The sequence below is a fragment of the Theobroma umbraticum genome, unplaced genomic scaffold (genome assembly GCF_002168275.2).
Source record: "Theobroma umbraticum cultivar Fairchild unplaced genomic scaffold, ASM216827v3 scaffold_50.0, whole genome shotgun sequence".
Taxonomy (NCBI): domain Eukaryota; kingdom Viridiplantae; phylum Streptophyta; class Magnoliopsida; order Malvales; family Malvaceae; genus Theobroma; species Theobroma umbraticum.
The window spans coordinates 907,080-929,626 of NW_018397261.1; the positions used below are offsets into that span (position 1 = coordinate 907,080).

General features: G+C 33.2%; 2 protein-coding genes across 2 annotated transcripts in view; one reads left to right on the forward strand and one right to left on the reverse strand.

The window, feature by feature from the left end:
• The first annotated feature begins 7,078 nt into the window (after positions 1–7,078).
• On the forward strand, positions 7,079–11,791 carry EB1A (microtubule end binding protein EB1A). The gene is made up of 8 exons (XM_021431507.1): positions 7,079–7,495; positions 8,833–8,901; positions 9,002–9,088; positions 9,736–9,842; positions 9,967–10,109; positions 10,218–10,282; positions 10,651–10,764; positions 11,381–11,791. Exons 1-8 carry the CDS (start codon positions 7,388–7,390, stop codon positions 11,492–11,494), a joined length of 807 nt encoding a protein of 268 aa, XP_021287182.1. The 5' UTR covers positions 7,079–7,387; the 3' UTR covers positions 11,495–11,791.
• Positions 11,792–17,508: 5,717 nt separating this feature from the next.
• The window catches only part of LOC110417941 (Regulator of chromosome condensation (RCC1) family protein), a 5,803-nt gene continuing 764 nt past the window's right edge, over positions 17,509–22,547 (reverse strand). The window contains exons 4-7 of the mRNA XM_021430546.2: positions 21,423–22,544; positions 20,551–20,697; positions 19,084–19,376; positions 17,509–18,514 (exon numbers count right to left, since the gene is read on the reverse strand). Coding sequence (XP_021286221.1) covers positions 19,263–19,376; positions 20,551–20,697; positions 21,423–22,544 — 1,383 coding nt within the window. The 3' untranslated portion in view covers positions 17,509–18,514; positions 19,084–19,262. The remainder of the gene's footprint in view (positions 18,515–19,083; positions 19,377–20,550; positions 20,698–21,422; positions 22,545–22,547) is intronic.

A 22,547-nucleotide genomic window follows, 5' to 3' on the forward strand; every position in this document is an offset into this window, starting at 1 on the left:
TAAAAATTATAAGTTATACCTTCCCAAGGGTAAGGGAACACGCTTTTTATTTTTTCAAGCACAGTTGAAAAGATACAGGTAACATGTGCACTGCTAAGCCAATCAACAACCACAATAGTGAATAACATATCAAAATTACATACCAACATGACGTTATGTGTTGGATATCCCTTTCAACTAATAAAACAAATTCAATCATTTACAAAAGAAATAGTAAGAACATGTGATCCATCTATAACACCAATGCACCCTTGAAAATAAGGCTAATATCTACGATCATTTTCAATTTTAGATGGAACTTCTACAAATTGAAAATCTGGAGCCTTGACAAGTTTATTAACTAGTAAACATAAACTATCTAACACTTCACCGAATTTCTTACTTACAGTTTCTTTGGATTTTTCAAATTTTTTTTGACATTTCGATTTGTTTCGTTGTGTGCACAAGTCTAAAGAAACATAACAATCGTCTTCAATGCTGTCATGTTTTTAGATGGATGTAACCATCCTTTATCATCAATGTATTTGTAAGTTGCAATACAGCCTGTGATTCCATCTTTAACATTCTATAATTTTCACTCGGAGTTTATAAAGTTTCACGTACCTAATTCCACCCAATAGAATAATTGAATCTGTTTCCTTATTTTATTAAATACTTCATGTGATATTCAATTGTAGTAATAACTCTTCCATACATGTTTTGATAAAACCTTGCACATTTTTTCCAATTTACAACTTGTATTGATGCTTTGACTTCATTAAAAGACATTTGTCTGGTAATATCAAAATACATAAATAGAAATCTAAATATATCAATTAAAAAAACAAATATTATTTCAAACAAATTAAAGAGTACAAATAACAATTAAAATAAATATAATATGGATAATGACAAATTCTATCAAACACCAATTTAACACAAATACAAAGAGAAAGTAGTTTAAAGTTGAACATCAATCTAAAATAAACAACTCAAATCCTAAACTAATCAACTACTCCCATCACAGTTTTTGATAAATTATGCTCATATTGAATCCAATTTAGCTTATCACTTAAATCTGACAAAGAAATAAAAATTAGTCTATTTTTTTCTTTTTTTAATCAATTGTAATGCAAAATTAAATTCATCTGCACTCAATCTCCTTTCATGTTGTAGAGATTTCATTGTTCTAACACATTCTGAAATACTATATTGCCTTGGGCCTTGTGATAACACTGAAATTTTAGCACTTTCAATGCGTTATGACTTTCTACTACCTCGCACAATCGTTCCAATGTTCTTTGCAGGCTTTCTACATTCCTAATTTTTGCCTTACCCTTTGCCACTTTTTTCCCATTGCTTCTAGCATCATTCTTTTCCTCTTGATTTAGTGTTTACTATAGGGCTGTCATTGTCATCACAATTGATTTCTTCAACATCAAATTCAACACTGTCTTGTAACGGAGTTAGATTTACAAATTTGATAGTATCTTCAATTGGTACACCCATCGCTGATGTTCATGCATTTTGAATGGTGGTTACTGTATCCTCAAATATAAATTCCAATTCATAAGCATATTCTAACTTGTGATATTGAAATCTAGCATATTTTGGATTGGCCTACATAAACATTAAAGAGAAAAAAAACTTTTAAACAACGAGCATATGTAAAATAATTTATAGTAGATGAAACATGTAAAATTTAAAATACTTACTTTTATTTTGGCTTCCCAACAAGTCGTATCAGCTTCGATAGTTCCCATATCATGGTTCTAAACCAAACTTGTTTCTTTACCCTTCAATTGTTTCAAATAAGTCCATTTATTCTTTAAACTATTCTATCTATTTTTCAATTGCTTTTGAATATAGTTTTTATTAGCACGAGTAATAAATTCCTCTACTACAACTTCCCATCTTTTAATTCTGAATGAAATTCTTGATTTTCTACACTTATGAATATACTAATTGGAAGTAAGATTTTGGTAGTGACCAAGTTCCACTTTACAGTATGTTTTGGTTTATCTGAAATTTTAGAATTGATTGAAGGCATTTCTTGGCTAGCCATAAACTGCAACAAGACATAAAAATCAATAAATCTTGTGTCATTACTCAAACAAGAAGGCACCCAAATTTATGATGCAATCTCAAACAAAATTTAACTTAAATCATTCACCAACAGAATTGTTATCTGTGTTTTACATCCTTACAAGTTGTCGGTTCCATTAGTTTTTTTAATGATAATAAAACATTCTCATTTATCTATGTCTAACTTTTCTACTTGAATGTGAAAGATAAAAATAAATATTAAATAATATATTGATCATTCAAAAGCAAATATCAAAACTCATACGAATAAGGAGCTACAAATGAGCAATAAAATAAAAGCCTCTTTGTTGTATAATCAGGGAGTTGGTTAGATAAATTTCAAAAGAAAAGTTAGTGGGTTTAAGCAGATTGTGAAATAGAGAACACTTAGTCAACCAAGTGACATTACTTGTCGACTAAGAGCTTACTGTCACAAACTTAGTTTAGAGACAGAAACGACTTAATCGACTAAGAAGTATTGTTAGTCGACTAAGAGTCTATTACCAGAAACTGGGTTCAGAGACATAAACGACTTAATCGACTAAGAGTATTCTATCTGAAAATTTGAGTTCAAGCACTAGAAGACAGATTAACAGCTAGAACTGTCCCCAAACTGTTTTCAACGGTTAAAATCTGTCTAATAGCCATCAGAGTTGATTTTTCAAGTATATAAGGCACTCCCAACAGCTATAAATCAGTTTTGAAGGCTTCCAAGATAAAAAAGAGCTCAAAAATAGCAAAAACTCTTTACATACTTTCTTCACTTTACTCCAATCTTTCTAATAGAGTTAAACACTTCATCTTGTACCATTCGGATCAGGTTAGTGATTATAGGTACTTCTTTATTTCTGTTATCCTTGATTACTTAGAGCGTGTGAGTCACTATAACAGGATTGATCAAGCTTGGGCTAGCTTGATTAAGTGTATAGGTTCTAACTCAACCTAGAAAAGCTAGTTTTGAGTTTTGGTTGATCTCAAGAAAAACTATTGTTAAAGGTAATGGCTAAGCTTGTGAAAAGCTATTGTAAAAGTTTGGTGAAAGCTTGAAAATTTCACTATTTATAGTGATTTAGTTTAGAAAATTCTTGATTGAAAAATCAAGGTAGTGGATGTAAGTCTTTAATCGAACTACTATAAATCTTTGTGTATTGTCTGCTCTATTTTATTTTTCATTTTCATTCTTTGTTAAATCATTCCTTCATCTTGCATCGAACTTCTCATCATAGACCTTCTACTTGCTCCCAATTAGAAATCAAGTTTAGTGAGAGCCAAAAAAGTGCTATTCACCACCCCTCTAGCACATTTACTTGGGACCAACACAAGTGATTCTACTTCTTTAGTAAACTCCAATAGTGGAAGTTCCGCTAAAAAAAAGTAGTCTTTTTTTTTTTTTTGGTGTTATGTCTGCAGCTTTTACTATTGGGAATGATTGTAAGAGAACTTAGAGTTTTGGGATATTAATAAAAATGCCATCACATGGGTTTTTTTTTTTAGGTTGTATCCTCGTTGTTTGAACTAAGTGGTTTCTTTTACTAATGTGAGTGTGACAGACTTGGCTTTGGTTTTCTTCCCTTTTTCTTACTTAATTTGGCTCCTTATTTTAGCTGTCTAGCTTGAACTAGGATTTTCAAATAACAAGAGAAGAATCTTGGAAAAAACTGATAATTAGTTCAAGTCACTAAGGCCTATGTCATACAATAATCCATTATACAAATTTCAAGTCTAAATATGGTGAAATAAGTCTAAACTGCTAAAAGGGCTAAAAATGATAAAACCAAAAGACTAAAAGGGAAAAATTGTAGGCATTATCATTGGAACTTGAGTTACTGCCTAAGTTGCTAAAAGATTTTTCACCTTTCTAATCTGAGGCCCCCTTTGGACAATATATTTTGAAGGCAAGAGCACATTGCTAATTTCACAATTAACCTTGGAATCCCAAGCATGATCACTAACACCTTAACTTAACCACACACAACTACCCATGCTTAGAAATTTGAATCACCAAATGCCAAAATCCCACTTCACAACATAACTCATAATCATGGATTTTAGTCTTGAATATTATATGTTATATTAATGTTTTTTCTTTTGTTTCTACCATCTTTCAACAGCTTGCAAGCTTTGCTTGCTGAAAAATCAATGGTGAAGCAAAGAAAACAAAAAGGAAAAGTTTGACATGAGGGACCGCCCTTTGAAAAAGGTGTGGAACAGATAAGGGTTTAAGTTTCTCCTAGGCGTAGATTTCAATTTTCTTATAGTGTAGCCTATTGTTATACTTAAAAGAACATTTTCCCCAGAACTGAGTTACCACAAACGAATACAAATATTAACTTCTCAATTTTCATCTAATTTATCTCAATAACTATTGACCTATTTGATTAATCATTTCAATCATAATCAACAATATTACATACAGTTGAAAAAAGTTAAGAATAAATAAACATTACATAATTGTTATATCAAATAATAAATTGAGAAATATTAAATAAAGAGAGTTTTCAAAGCCTCCAAAAAAAGGGCAACAAAAAATAAAAAATAAAATAGAAAAAAAATAAGAAACAATACTTGAATGCAATTTTGAATTTTAGATTTTCTTTTCTTTTAATCTTTGTAAGAACAAAAAAAAAATCCTAGAAGGATGATTTGTAGAGAGGGAGAAAGGAGAAGGAGATCCATAGAGAGACGGAAGGGGTATTTTTTTAGAGAGAATCTTTTTCGATAAAAAATAAATATATTAAGAAGTTGGCGTGTTTTTTTATAAAAAAGAAAAAAAAAAGAAAGCTCTTCTTTGGAGCTTTTCTTGAAGTTTTTTTTTTTAAGATTTTGTTCTTAAAAAATACATTTTTAAGAGCTCATCACAAAATTTTATTTGATCTAACTTTTGCTTTTAAGAAGTAGATAAGTTGAAAAAAAAGTCAAGCCAAACAAACACTAATTGACATCATCTTGTTAATCAAATAACACAGATTTTGAGATTTACATTTAATCCACTTTCAAAATCTTTAATTGACTAACTAACTTGGTCTTGGAGTTTTTCAAATCTGGCTTTTCATCGCTTTGGTCAACTAAGAAAAAGTTTTAGTGGACTATACTTCATAATTTTCAACTTAATCAATTGACTTATGAAATTTAATCAATTAATCTTTTATTCCTATCTTTCACTTTATTTTGAAAAACATTCCAATAGTTATAAGTACACCAATATAACTTCATCTCTCCTTATATATTTGTATATATATATATATATATATATATATATATGTTGTGTGTATGTTGAATCAAGATGAGATTGAATATCTTCCAAAATTGAGTTGAATTTAGTTTAATATTATATCCATCCTAATTAAATCTACTTGCTTAAAACAAATATGAGTAAATTTAGCAGCACACATGCTTGGGACTGAGACTTTTGTTTGTTAAATAATTTTAAGAATGAGTCTTCAGAAATATAATTTTAAGAATGCATTCACATAGAATATAACTTTAAACAAAACATTTTGAACAAATATGGTACAAACTACAAATTTTAATACTTATTTAATTTGTTGAGAAAACATAATTATATAAATAGGGATGTTTGTTTACAAATCATTCTCTGTAGATTTGTAATCACATTACCAATTTAACATGGAAATAAATATTTAATGGTTGTCTAAAATTGTAATTATATTGATTTTCTAAATTATATTATGTGTTATAAAATTATGATTGATGTGCTTGCCTCATGCATACTAAACATTTGGAATAAATATAACACATCTTAACCACTCTTTCTCTCTTTCCTCCTTTCTCAATTCAAATAAATCAAAAGGACCAACTAGAAATAGGTCTATGAAGGGTTTTTTTGGTATCACAATTCCAATCTAAAATATTTATTTTAATCTAATACCACCTTAATTTATTACATTGGTTAAGCTCAAATAAGAGGAAATTGGTAGAAGTTTTCCAAACTTTTGTAAAGTTAAAGTCTATATTATGTTAGTAAAAAATAAAAAGAAATCATATTAATATAATCTTTCTAATTTCGAATCCAAAATTGTTCTTTTGACTGTTCATAACTTATCTTTATAATAAAGGGATCACAAATATCAATCATTTAATATTTTTAAATTTTTACTATGCAAAATATTAAGAAAAATTAAAAAGGACTGTTAAATACATAAAATGTTTGAGTTATTTATTTAATGAACACTCATAGTAAGAAAATGTTAATTAGAAGGGATAATGGTAATGGCATCTTTTGACTAGAAAGGGGGCATGATTGAACATATGAAGAAGGTTGGGCCACCAAACCACCAAGGTCTTAGGTCTCGTGCCTCTCTATCTAATCAATCTAATGTTTTTGGAAATGTGAAGTCATGGTAGCCAATCAATCAATACATCCCAACAAAGACACAACTCTCTTTACTCCCACTTCTTCACCACTCCTAGGATTGCTAAAATACAAGAAAATTATCTCTTTTTTTTGAGAAAATAAAAATGGAAATCTCATAAACATCTTATTATTTTTCTTTCAAAATTTCAAAAATTTAATTTATTTTTTCCTCCTTATTAATATTAATGTAACATACAAGAGACAAAAGAACAATAAAACCAATGTCCCAGACAGTTGTCAACCGGACACTCATCTCAGGACAGTTTTTATATAAGGTTATAGATTTAAAAAAATTGAATCAAAAGCATTATTTTATAAATTGAAAAATCAAGTAAAATTGTCATCATAAAACTATTTGATCTGTTATTCAAATTTTAAATTTTAAATATTTTTATTTTTTTCAAAATAAACATATGATTTTATATGTTTTCTTTCAAAATACATGCTTATATTTCATTTTTTTTATTCTCTAAAATATTAAAAACAAATAAATAAAAGAAACAAAGAGGAAAAAGTCAAGGGCAAAAAAAAAAAAAAACCAAAGAAAAAGTCAAGGATTATGTTATTATTAAAACTTAATTAGTTTGTAAATTAGATTATTGATAAAAAGAGGGAAAAAATTGCAACAATATAAGGGTCGGTGCCAGCCAGAGAGCCAGTCCTCCTTCTCTCGGTTTCCTTTTCTTCTTCAGAATTCAGCCATCCATTCCTTTCAGTTTTTTCAGTTCTAAAGATATAATAAATTCGAAATCCGAAATTGAAAGTCATTTTCGAAAACCCTTCCTTGGATTACGCCTTAATCTTTCCTCTTAATACCCACATTTATCCTTTCTTTCTCTCCTTCCCTCTTGGGTTTCTTCTCTTCTTTGTTTGTTATTACAGAGATCTTTTTCTATTTGAGAAGCATAATCATAAAAATAAAGAAAAACGAAGAAGAAAAGAAAAAAAATGGCATCCAATATAGGAATGATGGACAGTGCCTACTTTGTTGGAAGGAATGAGATTTTAACGTGGATCAACAACAGGCTTCAGCTTAATCTCTCTCGTATTGAAGAAGTAATTTTTTTTTGTTTTACTATAAATATTAATAGAATATGCAAAATTATGTTCTTTCGTTTCTTCGTTTTTTAATTTTTGAAGGGTAATGCTTTGTTTTTTTTTTCTATTAATGATTCTTACTTTTACTGAATTTTATGGCTTCATATTACAATCAATAAGCAAATGTAGGATCTCTTTTGTTTTGGGTTTTTGTTTTTTTGGTGGTAATGTTGCTTCTTATTGGAAATGGTTAATTAATTGTCATTTTTTTAAAAAAAATTGAACGGAAAGAACAGGGATTGCTTTGAAATTGGTTTATGGTTTTTTTTTTTTGTCTTTAATTAAATCAGTTTTGGATAAGAACTCTATGAAATGAGAAAGAGAATTTTTTTGATGTATAAATGGGTTTCTTTAGGGCCATTTTAATGAATTTTTTATAATGTTTTCCAGCAAAAAATTTTGTTGATGTATAATGTGCAAGGTAACATATTTTTTAAAAGTTTCCTGATGTTTAAATTTTTTTTGTAAGCTACTTTGATTTACTTTAAGAGTGTTGGTTTTCTCCTTTTTTGCCGTTGATAGATAAATGTTACTCTTAGTATTTTAATAATTTCATTTTTCAACTTCATTGTTGATTCTTTTGTTCCTATATAATGCATCCCATTTCTTCATGTGATTTCAGACATTATCCATCATTTTGGATGGAGACGTAATGTGTTACCCAGTGATTCTACTGATATAGCCAGAAACAGAGATATATTTTCAGAGATATTCTTCCTCTGCTTGCTTTTGTAGATAAGGGCAATTTTGAGGGGAGAGAACCGTTTTGCTATGTCTATTGTGAAAGATTTACTCTGTCCTGCTAGTTGGGATCATAATAAGGGTAACATGGGGTGCACATGGACTATAAATTAGGACCAAAAGTGGGTGATAATTTGCTTATTTTTAATATTTCAATCTGTTGTGTTCAGCCTCCCTGGTAAGGTTCAAAGAGGTTTGATTGTGACATTGTGCTATCCTAGTATTTTTTAAACTTTAATGTGGCCACTCTTGGGACTCAAAAGCATTTGCAGTTTTTCATCTGCAATAATGGCCCTAGGAGATGGGTTGGTTTAATGAAGTAGTCTATTGTTGTTTGGCTCTCATATATTCTATTGAAGATGTGTAATATTCATATGAGGACTTTTGCTTCAGCTTTATGCCTTTGTTTCCAATTTTTTCTCAATTGAAAAATGGCTTGTTTAACACTGGTGCAGTCATTGTCATTCGCTGATATAATTGCACTATGCTTTTAAGTTTATTCTCTAAAGTATTGATGTTCATTATTTTTCTTCACTTTAACTACTTGTTGCCAGGCTGCATCCGGTGCTGTGCAGTGTCAGATGATAGATATGACCTATCCTGGAGTTGTCCCAATGCACAAGGTTTGAATTAGCCGACTTGTCTTCATTTCATCTTCCTTGTGTCTTTTGCTTAATCAGTTTACATCATGAAATGATTTTCCTGATTTTAATTAAAATGTAGGTAAATTTTGATGCAAAGACAGAATATGATATGATTCAAAATTACAAGGTTCTGCAAGAAGTATTCAACAAGTTGAAAATTGAAAAGGTAATTCCCTCTCTATTTACAGTACATTTTCTTTTTCAGTGCCTATCGTATGAGTTTTCATCCTTTCATCTACTGCACACATTTTAAAAGAATAAAAGAAGAAAAACCATATGTATGCTTCATCCCATGTGGTTGCATATGTGTCACTGAAAACCTAATAAATCAAGCATAAAGTTGAGTTAATTAATGGCATTTAGAAAATTCAATGACATTTCATCGGATAAGCTCACATGTGAGTTGCAGTTCTTTTGGCTGGTAGGCCAAAATACAATTGTGGCTGAACGCTAATAGAAAGTAGAGCAAGAGATATGATGCCATTGGTGGGATTTTTAATGAGAACCAGCAATTTGCTTTTGGCCTCACTTGCTTATTGGCATAACAATGGATAGTGTCATATGTTTAGATGCTTTTCTAGGAAGTGGAGGTTAAACTTCAAATGAATTAAGATTTGATCTCAGTCCCTTTGTTGTTCTCTGCCATGAGCAATTGAGCATATGCCAGCACATGAATAGGTCAATGAATTAGGTTGTCAGTGGTTTTTCTGAATCTTAAACTTGAACATAAAGTAATACTCATTTAGTAGTTTTATTCCATTATGTAGATAAGAGTTATTTCAAATGAGTCACCTATAATTTTGTCATATGCAGCATATTGAAGTCAATAGGCTTGTTAAAGGCAGACCTTTGGACAATTTGGAGTTCTTACAATGGCTGAAACGGTATTGTGATTCTGTGAATGGTGGAATTATGAACGAGTAAGCTATTTTTCCTGTTATTATATTCATCTCCTTCCCCTCCTGTAGAACTTACCATATTAGTATGTTATGGTTGTATTGTTTCATTTCTTTTGTGATATCACATTTTCTTGTGTTCTCCTAGGAATTATAATCCTGTTGAGCGAAGAGTTAAAGGTGGAAAGGAGCGGAACTCAAAGGGTTCTCATAAGAGCTCGAAATCTTTGCAAGCAAATAATCTTCATAACTCTGCTTCTGGAGACATAACCAGCATTAATAAAAACTCTGGTCTGCTTGTGCAGTGCAATTTCTTTTGCATTTTTTGTGCATTCTCCTCATGATTGTTCATGCTTACCACTAACTCTCCTAATGGTTGTTTGCTTCTTATTGTGTTAGTTTCCAAGCAAGGGAAGACAGGTGTAGCAGCAACTTCAGGGGATGCCCAGGCTTTGTCCAATGAGGTAATAGCATTTAAGCTCTAGTTTAGGTTCTTTTGTCATTAGTTTAATTTTTTAACGTTTAAGCTTGACATCCATTCTTTTCATGCTTATGATGGCTTTCTGACTCAAATTTTGGTTTGTTCCCCTCTTTCATAATTGCTTGGTGATTAGGTGCATTGCACTCTGTAAATTTGCCATGGGTTGACTCTGAGCTTTTTGTTCTAAACATTTTTTTAATCTCTTGGATGCTTTTCCCCCCTTCTCTTAAGTCATGTATGCATGTTGCAGTTAGGAAAATTGAGCAATTCACTGAGTGAACAATGAAATGATATTCTGTTGTAATTTTGTCGTGTGCTGAGGTTTAATACCTTCATGTTCCTCTTGTACAGATTGCTGATCTTAAGCTCTCTGTTGACCTTTTGGAGAAGGAAAGAGATTTTTACTTTGCTAAATTACGTGATATTGAGATACTTTGTCAGACTCCTGAAGTGGAGAATCTCCCGGTAACAGTTCCTTTTAAGCCCTTCTTCACATTTTCTGAACTGTGTACATACATGCATGCATACCTGTGTATTCATTATGGATGCTTTTACCACTACCATCTTAAGTTCACAGAGCATATCCATTGTCTGAGTTACCCAATGGTGGATCTTTGCCTAGCTTTAGTTGCTTGTGTTCAAACCTTGGACAAGAAGAGAGGGGTTATTATTCTACAAGGCCGTCGGCAGTTTCATATATTTAAATGTATTAATATGATGTTTGACAATTCATAGTGTAGTTATACTTTGGCCAACTATGTCAACCTTTTACACCCTGTGATGTTAGGAGTTGCTCTGTTAATGATATTTTATGGGATTTTGGGCTCTGTTTTGATTTTCAATACTTACATTTTCCTTATTACTCATCCAAGTAGGCATCCTCTCTCAGTACGATAATGTGGAAGGATGTTGAGGTAAAGTCAGAAATACAGCATAATTGTTCTTATTATAGGCTTGTGTTTTGTGTCATGGATATGATGTATTGTTTGTCACGATAATCGAAGTGTAGTTGTAGTCGGTGGGTCAAAGTTTTTCTTTTAAACCCATTTTTCTGATTTGCAAGCTTATTGAAAAATTGCAGATGGCGGTAGCAATAAAGAAAATACTATATGCTGCGGATGCAAAAGAATCTGCTCTTGAAGAAGCTCAGGAGTATATTAGCCAATCTGCTGAATCAGGTGAAACAGGAGAGTGAAAGGACAAATGAGCTTTGACTAACAAAAGGATGTGTTGGAAGTGAAGAAACCGCCTTAGTCCTTGTGTTGATTATGAAATGGTAGACAAGGGAACTGTGAAAGTGTAACTTGAGACAAAAGAATGGAACCATTTCTGCTGTCTCATAAGCGCTGGATGATTATGAATAACTTACTAGAGAATAGTGGTAAGAAAACAGCTGTTTTGAGGCTTTTGTGCTCCTTGTTAGCTTTTATATGTATAACCCATCTGACTTGATATTTATGGAATCCTTGTTAACAATTCCTCCGCTGCAAAATGCATCTCTACCCCCTTTTTTATTATTAATAATTGATGTTGGGACTGCAGTTTTGGCCGTCGATGGGGTGATGGGTGAGTTGGCAACAATTGTTGACTGTAACGACAAACATTTGATCCAATTATACAAAAAAAGAGAATAACTGAAACTGTTGGATTTCGATCAATGCGATGGGTTTATTGTAATCGGCTTGATTTGGGCGCTTCTGGTCCAAAATATATTTGATGCAATAAACGAGAGAGGGTTTGGCTTATACACGGGTAAGGTTGGATAGAGCTTTAGTAAATGCAGCCCTAAAGTTGTAAACTTACCTCGTGTACATTCAGACCATCATCCCTTATTAGTTCGTTGTAAACAAGTAGCCCCAACAGTGCAAGCTGATTGTAATTTCGATGTGAGGAAGCATGGATGGCGCACCTAGACTTTGCAGAGTTTATTGAAGACAACTGGAGCCTAGAAGGAACAAGTATTACTGCCACGTTGAGTAATCTTGCTTGCTGCAGCTCTGAATATGTGGCGGTTTGACTCTTTCTTGAGGTGGAGGAATTTAATTTGGTCTTGTATCAAGAAGATTTGATGTGGTTAGGAACGAGGCGGTATATCGCAGAGTGGTGTGGAATGCTGAACTAGTCTTTGAAATGAGTAAGCTCCGAGTTGGTGCAAGGGGAAAGCAAAGTGGCCCTCAGATTATGGGGCAATGCTGGATGGATACAGATTTTCTACCATGGGCGCGGTTCTGAGAGGGCTGAAAAAATGTAAAAAGGAAGAACTGTGGAGGAAATCACAGAGCGGGACAATGAAATTCAATGTGGATGGTGCAGCTCAAGGGTGCTTTGGAAAGGCTGGTATAGGGGGTGTTATGAGGGATGAGAATGGCCTAATAAAAATTATCTTTTCCAAAGCCATCGGCTGAACGATTCGAGTGTAGCAAAAATCAATGCCATTAGGGAAGCATTCTAGCCATTCTCACAAGCTAATTATTGAGAGCGACTCAAGAAACGCAGTTAAATGGACAAGCAAACCGAGCGACGGCCCATGGAGGATGAGGAAGTGGGCACTTCACATCGAAAGATTGAAGGAGGAGATAAAAGGGCGGGAGATCACGCATGCACATAGGGAGAGCAACCAGCTGGCTGACAGCTTAGCTAGAGAAGGTGTCCAAAGACGAGGAGATCTTGTTAGTGCTTTCGAGTAAGCAATTGCCCCTTGTGTGTGTGGCTACGTCCTCAGTGCAGGGATGTTGGGAAGGCTAGTGAATTGCATGTTACTGTGTGCAACCAGGTATTCCTTCAATATGCTTATGGCTGTGAATGATTCCGGATTGCTGTGCATGTGATGTCCTTTGTCATTTTGGATTATGGGATGTATAGGGAAGGGTTGTGATTAATGTATAGCTGGGCTGATATTGACCCTCTGTTTTTTGTTCCTTTGGCCATGGCCTCCTGTGTTCTGAGGCTTCTGGGTTTTTGACTTTGGTAATTAGGGGATTGATGAGTACTGAAATGTATATAAGGGAAGTGTTATGATTTTTGAGTCGATTTTGGCTGTTGTACTTGAGTGTAAGTGTAACAGGACAAAATCTGATGCTCTTTTCAATGGTGGAACTATTGTTCCCTCTATTTCTAATGAACTTAAGAACTTCCAAAAAAGGGAAAGAAGATTTAATGTGGCGGCAAAAGATCAAAACTGATTGGCTAAAATACCGGGATGGTAATACAAAATTTTATCATGCTTCAGTTAAAGGGAAACAGAGGAGGAAAGGATCTCTGCACTTAAAAGAGATGATGGGTCCCGATGCAATGATCAAACCCAATTGGAGAGAATGGTGATTGGGTTCTATGAACAATTATATGCAGATGATGGCATTATGGTATAGGTTCGGATGTTGTCAGGTTTATGCAAGAAGAATATAACTTAGGTTATTCCCCAGTAGAATTGAATCATACTTTGATCGCTCTAATACCAAAGATCGAAGGACCTGAAAAAATTTCACAATTTCGTCCAATTAGTTTGTGTTCTGTCCAATTGAAGTTGATTAGCAAGGTTCCGGTAGACCATTTGAGACTGTTTTTCAAAGAATTGATTGAGAAGACTCAATGCAGTTTCATTCCAAGTAGGCAAGCAACGGATATTATCATTATTGTCGAAGAGGTGATTCATACCATGAGGAATATGAAGAGAAAAGAGGGGGCCCTGGCCATCAAAATCGACTTAGAAAAAAGGTATGATTGTGTGAAATGGAGTTTCATTTAAGATGTGTTGGAAGAGGTCAGAATTCCTGCTGCCTGGGATAATTTGATTATGTATATGGTAAGAACTCCAACCTTTTCTGTCACGAGGGGAATTACACAAGCAGACCCACTATCTCCTTATCTGTTTGTTCTTTGCCTAGAAAAATTGTCTCGATTGATTGATAATAAGGTATGGTTGGGAAATTGGAGACCACTACTTTTTAACAAAGAATGGCCCTTTCTTAGCTCATGTTTGTTATGTTGTCAATTTAGTGTTATTTCGAGTGGCTTCGACGAAACAAGTGCAAGTTATGACGAAGACTCTTGACAGATTCCACTTGGTTTCGGGTCAAAAGGTTAGTCTTTCGAAGTCAAGGTTGCTTGTTTCTTCAAATGTATCCCCTGTAGAGGCTAAAAATCTAAAGTAACATAGCCAAGATCACCCTGACAAAAGACTTTGGAAAGAATCTTGGAACCCCAACGATATATGAAAGGATAACTCGAACCACCTATTCAGAACTGATTGGTGAGGTCAAGCTACGATTGGAAAGCTGGGGCAATAAATATTTATCAATGGCAGGGAGGATATCATTAGTGCAATCAGTGACTAGCACAATGGCGACATATCTAATGCATACAACTTTCCTCCAGGAAATGTTACCAAGGAGATCCATTATTTAAACGGGGCCATGTAAGAGGCTCACGAAAGATTCATGCTTTGAACTGGGAAAGAATCTATTCACCAAAGGATGAAGGTGGTTTACAAATCTGAGACTCCGGAAAATTTAACTTGGCGTTGCTTGCAAAAATTGGGTGGAACTTATGGAAAAGAAAGGATTGTTTGTGAATGGAACTGTTGAAGAAAAATTACCCCAGATCTCAAGATTTTATGTTTGCCAGGGCAAAATCATCAGCAGAGAAGTATTTTGAAAAGTAAGGATGCACTATCCAAGGGAGTGGGAGGGAAAGCGTGTGAGTAATGGCTTGGTTGGATACATGGCTTATGAGGTACAAGTGGCAAATTCTTTTCCTAAAGCAAGTCATTGGAAACAAGTTTGGAGTTTAACCAGCTCTGGAAAGGTTGGTCTATTTATTTGGCGCATTTTGCATGAGGCGTTACCTACATCGAAGTGGTTTTTGAATCGGAAGCTGAGACCGTCTGTGTCATGCCATGAGGGATTGCAGCAAGTCAAGGAATTCGTGGCTTCAAATCCTCCCAGATTTATATACAGATGATTTCTTTGATGACGATCTGACTCAGTGGGTGCTGAATAAAATGTCATTTGATAATGTTCCATGGAGCTATTTGATGACTCTTTCACTTAGCCTCTAAACGTGCAGCAATAGATTTGGACTAAAGCAAAGGAGGCATGGGGTATACTAGGTAGAGAAAATCATCGAATTAAGCAGAAAATTCTGATAGCTTGGGAGAAGCCCAAGAAGGGTTATGTCACTCTGAATGCTGATGGTAGCGCAAAAAGGCAACTAGGAGTGGCGGTACTTGGTGTGATTAGGGATGACTATGGATATTGGATTGTGAGTTTTAGTCATAAAATTGGGATTTCTTTTTCCTTCTCACTTGAGTTATGGGGCACATACTATAGTTTGAAACTATGTAGGAGGCAGATTTAGAAATTTTTTTAAGTAGTGTCATAAAAATAATAATAATAATAATAATAATAATATAAAAATATGTTAAAATTTATAAACTAAATTTTTAATATTAAATTAAAAAAAATATAAACTCACTATATTCATTTAATATTTCAAAGTAAAAATATCGAAGATAATTATAATTGTTCATGACGAGTTTTCATATTTTAAAAACAGTATATAACAACATCAATAGAAATACTATCAAATACATTTTTTTTAATATATGTCACCAAATTATCATTATCAATTCAATTGCGTATTCTGTGCTTTATAAATTTTATTATTGAGAAAGTTTTTTCAATTAACATTGTTGTTACCGAAGTAGCTCTATGTCCAATTCAATGAAACCATTATAAAGCTTCTCAAGTTGCAAATCTAAAACTTCATTTGTTATATCGAAATGATAATGATGAAAATTTGAGACTTTTGAAACTTTGCATCTTAATCTTCCTCGAAGCACAAATGTAGTATCTATATTTGGAATCACTGTTACGACGGGTCTCAAGAATATGACTTAAAATTTTAGAGAGGAATAGTGGTTTAGGTTTTCACTCTTTTAATAGAATCTTAAATCATATAAAGAATGTAATATTTAAATATTAATATATAAATTATTTTTTGATAAATTTACACTTGAAGTCTTTGACCCTACTCCTTATAAAATTACAAAAAAAATTAGTAAATTTATTAATATCATTAACTATATAAAAGTCTAGATAAGAAGTATATAAAGTAAAAAATGTTGGTAAACGGAATGGTGTCACCTTAGGATAAGCCTACCCATGGACCAGGGGTTTTAGGAAAATCCAAGTGGAGACTAACTCACTGTTAGCATTACAAAGAGTTTCCAGTCAAGTTTCTCTGTTGGATCCGAATGCCCAGCTGTTGAGAGCTATCAAGGGAGTTGCTTCAACATGATTTAGATTGTTCAATTTCTCGCATACATTGTGCAGCTAACCATTGGATGGCTATACATCTTGATAACTTATCTTTGAGATTATATATTTTCGATTCTTCTCCCGTTAATATTTAATCTTATTTATATGCAGACGGTTTAAGCATATCATGGCCTAGAATGGTGTAATAAGATTTCTCTATTAATTTCCCCTAACTCAAAAAAAAAAAATTATATACCTTTAGTTTGATCCTATGTATTTTAGAAATATTAATAATATTTATACATATAATATATTTTTAAAAAATATATTATTAATGTTCAGTTATTTGATCAATTAGATTGTAAATTTTGAACATTAAAGATGGACTGAAATAGTTGAATAAAGCGTCTCTCCTAAGTAATCAATATCGGAATAAAAAAAAAAAGAGAAAGAAAAATTAAATTGAATTTATCAAATTCATTCAGTTTTAATAAATTATTTCGGTTTGGACTGATTAATGCTAAGCCTGGTTGATATCGATGAGCTAATTGATCCCACATTAATTGCCATTTCTGATATATATATATATATATAGCTAGCCGTAATTAAGAGATTTAGGTAGACACATCTTGAGAAACAATGGTTACAAACAATAATCTGGGTTCTAAAATTTTTGTTTATGCACAAAATCTATTTCACTTACCAATCAAATGTTCTTTCAAAAGTATTAATATATAGTTAGTTACAAATATTTAATCAGATTTTACCCATCAATACTTCATAAAATTATAACATAATTGAGTTTTTTTCACATTCATATTTCATTTTCTTTTTTTTTTTAATTTTCGTTTAGTTTAATAATTTTCTATTCATTTAATTTTATATTATTATTGTTAACTAATACAAAATTATTTTATTTTATTACTGTTTTTCTTAAATTTATGATTTAATCTGTTTATTTTTTAATTATTTTTATTTATTAAAAATAAATTAAATTGTATCAAATAATTTTTAACGTTAATTTTGCTTAAGTTTTCAAAAAACAAAAAAAAAAACAAAACCATTTTGATTTGAAAGTAAAGTTGTTAAAAGCTATTTTAATTTATTTAGACTACTACTTTGAAAACAATTTTACTCAAAATAATACTTGTTACAGAATCTGCAACTAAAGCCGAACAAAGTCCTAGGTTTGGCCAATAATTCTCTTTTGTTTATCAGGAAACAGGAATAAGTTGCTAAACTCTACAAGGACATGATCGTATGCTAAACTCTACAAAGGCTGAAAACAATTTGCATGCTTTCTCACTGCTGCTGCGTTGTGCCCACTTATCAATCTTTTCAAGTCAAAAATATATGCATACTCCATCTATAAACCCAAGGAGACATCCACATAAACTCTAAACTCAGACTTAAAACAGTACCAAGTTCCCACCACCCTCCTGCCACTGCCAAGTGTTTTGGAACCATTACCAGGAGCTAACCTGCCTCCCCCGACCTATATCCCCACCAACGTAAAAGGACTTGTAACAGAAAAACGAAAACATATCAAATTTCTTTTGCTACTTGTATAAATTTCTTTCCTATTGACTCTGCCTGCGTTTCTAAAATTCTCATTCTACCTGCATGTGTTATATCTTATGAAGACAATTCTTTCTTTAAGGCTTGTACTTGTATAATACTGCAAACCCACAAAAACAAACAAAGAAACTACAGTACATTTTCAGGTAGAAGATTGTGGGAGAAAGGAATCTTACTATCCCTCCTTTTATGTTGATATTGGAAGACAGAATTTATTCTTCCGTTACAAGCAGTGCTCAAATACCTTCCTTGATTGTTCTCCCTATGATTCTCACTGTAGGAAAGCCTTGAGGAAAACCATTCATCCAAACAGAAATTGGTGATTGTGAAACAGGTTACCCTTAAGAACTGGCCAACTCGTTATCAGATACGCCTTCACTCTACAATGAGAGCAAATTTTAGATTTTATCAATGACATCCCTGTTATGAGAAACATCTGATTCTATTCCTAGGTTTACCAGTAAAATATAGTTAAAAGGGATGCCTGAATAATTGATAAATCATCATTATGGTGCCACTACACTCTGATGAATTCTTATCTCATGATGACAAGCCAATATGGGTGCAAATATTTTCAGCACATCTCGGTTTAACTTCCGAGTAATACTAGAAAATTTAAGTTCACATTGGTAAGCATAAGCTCATGCAACAGGTCACAGGGATATGACAAAAGATCTTGTGCAGGTGCAAAAGTAATGGGGTTTTTTTTTTCCTTATACAGGCCAAAGCATAATAATACATAAATAATTTCCTCAAAATGCTAAATTTTACTGCTTAGACTGAAAACTTTTCAAAATGAAAAAGAATGTTTAAGTATTTGTATTTGAAAAGAAAACTAGGTTTTATGCTATATTTGAATTCTTAAAGCAAGACAAGTTTGTGAGTCATAGCCTTTCCAGTTAAGACATTATCAAATAAAATGGTTTAAATAAAAAGACAATGCTTGTACCTGAGTGGAGAAGGTCTCATATAGTTCACTACTGAGTAAGAGGAAAGCATTTTTATATGCGCCATCTTTGCAATATACTATCCACTATTTGCCATCCTATCTCTCAGTGCTGTTTACTTTGCCATTAGATCCTTACTCAAGACGTTGGGCATGTCAAAAGGTTTTTCGTTCTATCTGGGCTAGTCATGCCTCTGAGATATCTTCAACTCTGAACAAGAATGTGAATTCAGTGAGTGAAATTCAGTTCCAGGGTGCAGTTGATTGTCAAGTGCTCTTCCAGCCATTTTCTTTAACTGTCAAATGATAGCATTAATCAACATCCGTTACGTTTGTACTGAACAAACATAATGCCAAAATATTAAATAAAAGCATCTCGTAATGATTGTATTTCATAATTCTCTTCTTAGCTCAAGTCATTTACACTAAAAATCTAATGGAGCCTTGATGGCATCTAAGAATCATTAAATAATATCCGACTTGCCATCACCAACAAGCATTGGATTGGCATAGTTGAAGTCAAGACCTCTGCTTATGTGTTGACAAACCTGTTTGTATGCACACATATTCAATAAAGAAAACAGGATAAAAATCAGTGCCATCTAAACTTTCACAAAGGAATATATTTGGTCTGTCTGTACGCACCTTTCTAAAATTTTATCTATTTTATCAGGTAGGTTTTATGAATTGAAAGAAATATCTTCTCTTTGAGGAAGAACAAAATTTCTTCAACCATTTTTTGAGTACCTATTTCCATGTTTGTCCTGTTCTGCGGCTGGATACATATATTTGAGTAACCAAACAATAAATTTTTTCTTTTTTGCTCAAAAACCAAACAATAAAGTTATTAATGTACATTTTTTTTTTCATTTTCTCCAAAATAATAGTCATTACTTTTCTAGGTTGGAATGCAACACCCTGTCAGCCCATAAATACAACACAGAATAGTTCATTGGTAGAAGTGACAGGTGCAAGGTCTACAAGGTCCAAAGAACCATATGTGGAGGTCTTCCTGCTCCTCCTATTCTTAGTGCATCTGATATATGCTTTTTCATTGAAACCTCCCCAAAGAAAGCATGTTTAGTGTTATAAATGCATACTGTCAAGTGTCCAACTGTATTTACTTGCATGAAAGCTTCCAGGATGAGGGTTAGAAAAGGCAGCATGCAATCCACATCTCTAAAAGCAAAGACTAGTATGGTGTGTGCATGTAAATTTCCACACATGGTTCAGAAAGAACATTTAAGAGACTAAGACAGCCTGTACGAGTTCTTGTAATTTGTAATCCTTTCAGGTACCGTTTCTCCAGATACTTTCCTCCATGTATCTAATCCCAACCATGAACAAACTATGCCTTTCAAAATGATATAAAAGAACAAGTTCAATTAAATTCATGAATGGGTATAACAATAGAAGCTTACTTCCAGTTTAAACTCATGCAATAACAGAACCCAGATTCTTTTTTCATACCTGCACAGTCAGAGATCTGATTACTTCCTTTGAAGCCTTGTTCTTTTCAGCTTCCTCATGTGCTGTACCCATTGCCTCCTTCAACCGCCTTGATGTCCTTTCAAGGTTTTCTTCTAGGACTTGGGATTTGACAGTAAGATCCTCAACCTGCAAGCCATATTACCATCATAATTCAATGCAGCTATAGCATAGTTTCCTGCCATGGAAAATTGAAGGGCGTCTTGACATAAATTGCAAGACATGCACTAGTGACAATGCTTGGCTCATATGAATCAAGTCATACTATTGGCTCATAGGAACATCTGCAGCCAGTGCAGGGTGTCTATTGATTATTAATATGAAAGTACCATGGTTCATTTTTTTCCCTTCTTTGACAATATAATTCTTTTCAGTAACTGATGAATATTTTAAGATGTTTAAAAAGTACAGGAACAACAATGACTATAGAATAGCCTCTATCCTGCTAAATTAAGTGTCAGAAATGGAAAAGGAGAGCATGTTTTAAAATATTTGTCAACAAATTACTTTATGGAACAGATTATAGATTAAAAAAAAAAACCAAAGATAAAAATGATAACCCTAAAGGTGAGTGAATGATAAATGCAAAATAAATTCATGTACACATCTACAAAAGTAAATCAAAACTTCCTCATGCCTAAGCAGTCATAATCACCATATCAGCTTTGGTTATCTATTGTCACATGGTATGCAAGTGTATGACATAAAATGTTGTAAGCTATCATGGTACTTTTCTTTATTCTTTAGTTATCATTTATCGAACATAACAAATAAGAATGTATTTCATATCTTTATTCTTTCTTCACTATTTACTAAAGCATATTTCTGATACTTGAGAAGCCACGGATATTCACCTGTGCTCTTAGTATACCTATCTCTTGAGTGAGGCTCTCAACTGTGTGCTTTGAGCCATTGAAAAGGAATTCTGGATTTGCAAGATCAGTATGAATTGAAGCTCTTGTAATACAATAAGCTGGACTTGACTTCCTTGAGGGAGGAGATGAACCTTGAGAAACCATTCTTGAACCAGAAGAAGAAGCTGATATTCTCGTAGAATTTCCAAATAAAGAGGTTGATTCCCATTGAGAATTTTCATTTAGTACTCTCCTATCATGTTTGGAATTTTGGCTCCTGGTCTGTCTGAATGAATCAAAGGAGGCAAGCCTGGCAAGCTTACGAAGAGATTTTGAATTCAGAGTATCTTTCTCTGGTAACTCATTAGTATTCTGATTTAAGCTTTCCCTTAAATTCTTAATGAAATCAGGAGTTGATCTAGACTCCTTTTTCCTATTTAATTTGGTAAAACAATCATCACAGACCCGATAAGGCTTGTTCATATTAGGAGCCAAAGCAGCTTTTAGAGATTTCTTACAGCTGCAAGCTTTACAAAAGACTAGCCCACAGTTGTAACAGTTATGACGCTTTCTGATGAAACTAAATGGATTCCGACAACCAGAACAATTAAAATGATCAGCACCTAGTGCCCAGTCATGGAGACAAATTGCAGCAGTAAAGTTGGAGCCACATACCACTCTCTTTACTCGTTTGTTTTGCAAAGCATCAACAAGTGTAGGTACATTCCTGTCTGCATTGTCTCCATGACCTAATTGACCATTTGCACCCTTTCCCCAGGTGTAAACCTTAGCATCTGAACTGCGAACCACAATATGATGAGAACCACATGCTATCTCTTCAATTCGGCTGTTTTTGATATTTCCTTTGACACAAGTTGGAAGCTTGCTACTTCCAGAGCTCCCAAGTTGTCCAGGACCAACACTCCCCATGGAATACACTTTCCCTGTGTCAGTTAGAGCAACAGTGACACTGTGGCCACAAGCCACTTGAGAAAAGCTTGTAGTGTCTGACAGTGCTACCAAAGAAGGAACTAATCTGGGTTCTTTATCACCATGTCCAAGCTGGCCTTTCTCCCCATCCCCCCAGGTGAACAGCTTTCCAGATGCAAATGCACCAGAAGTCTC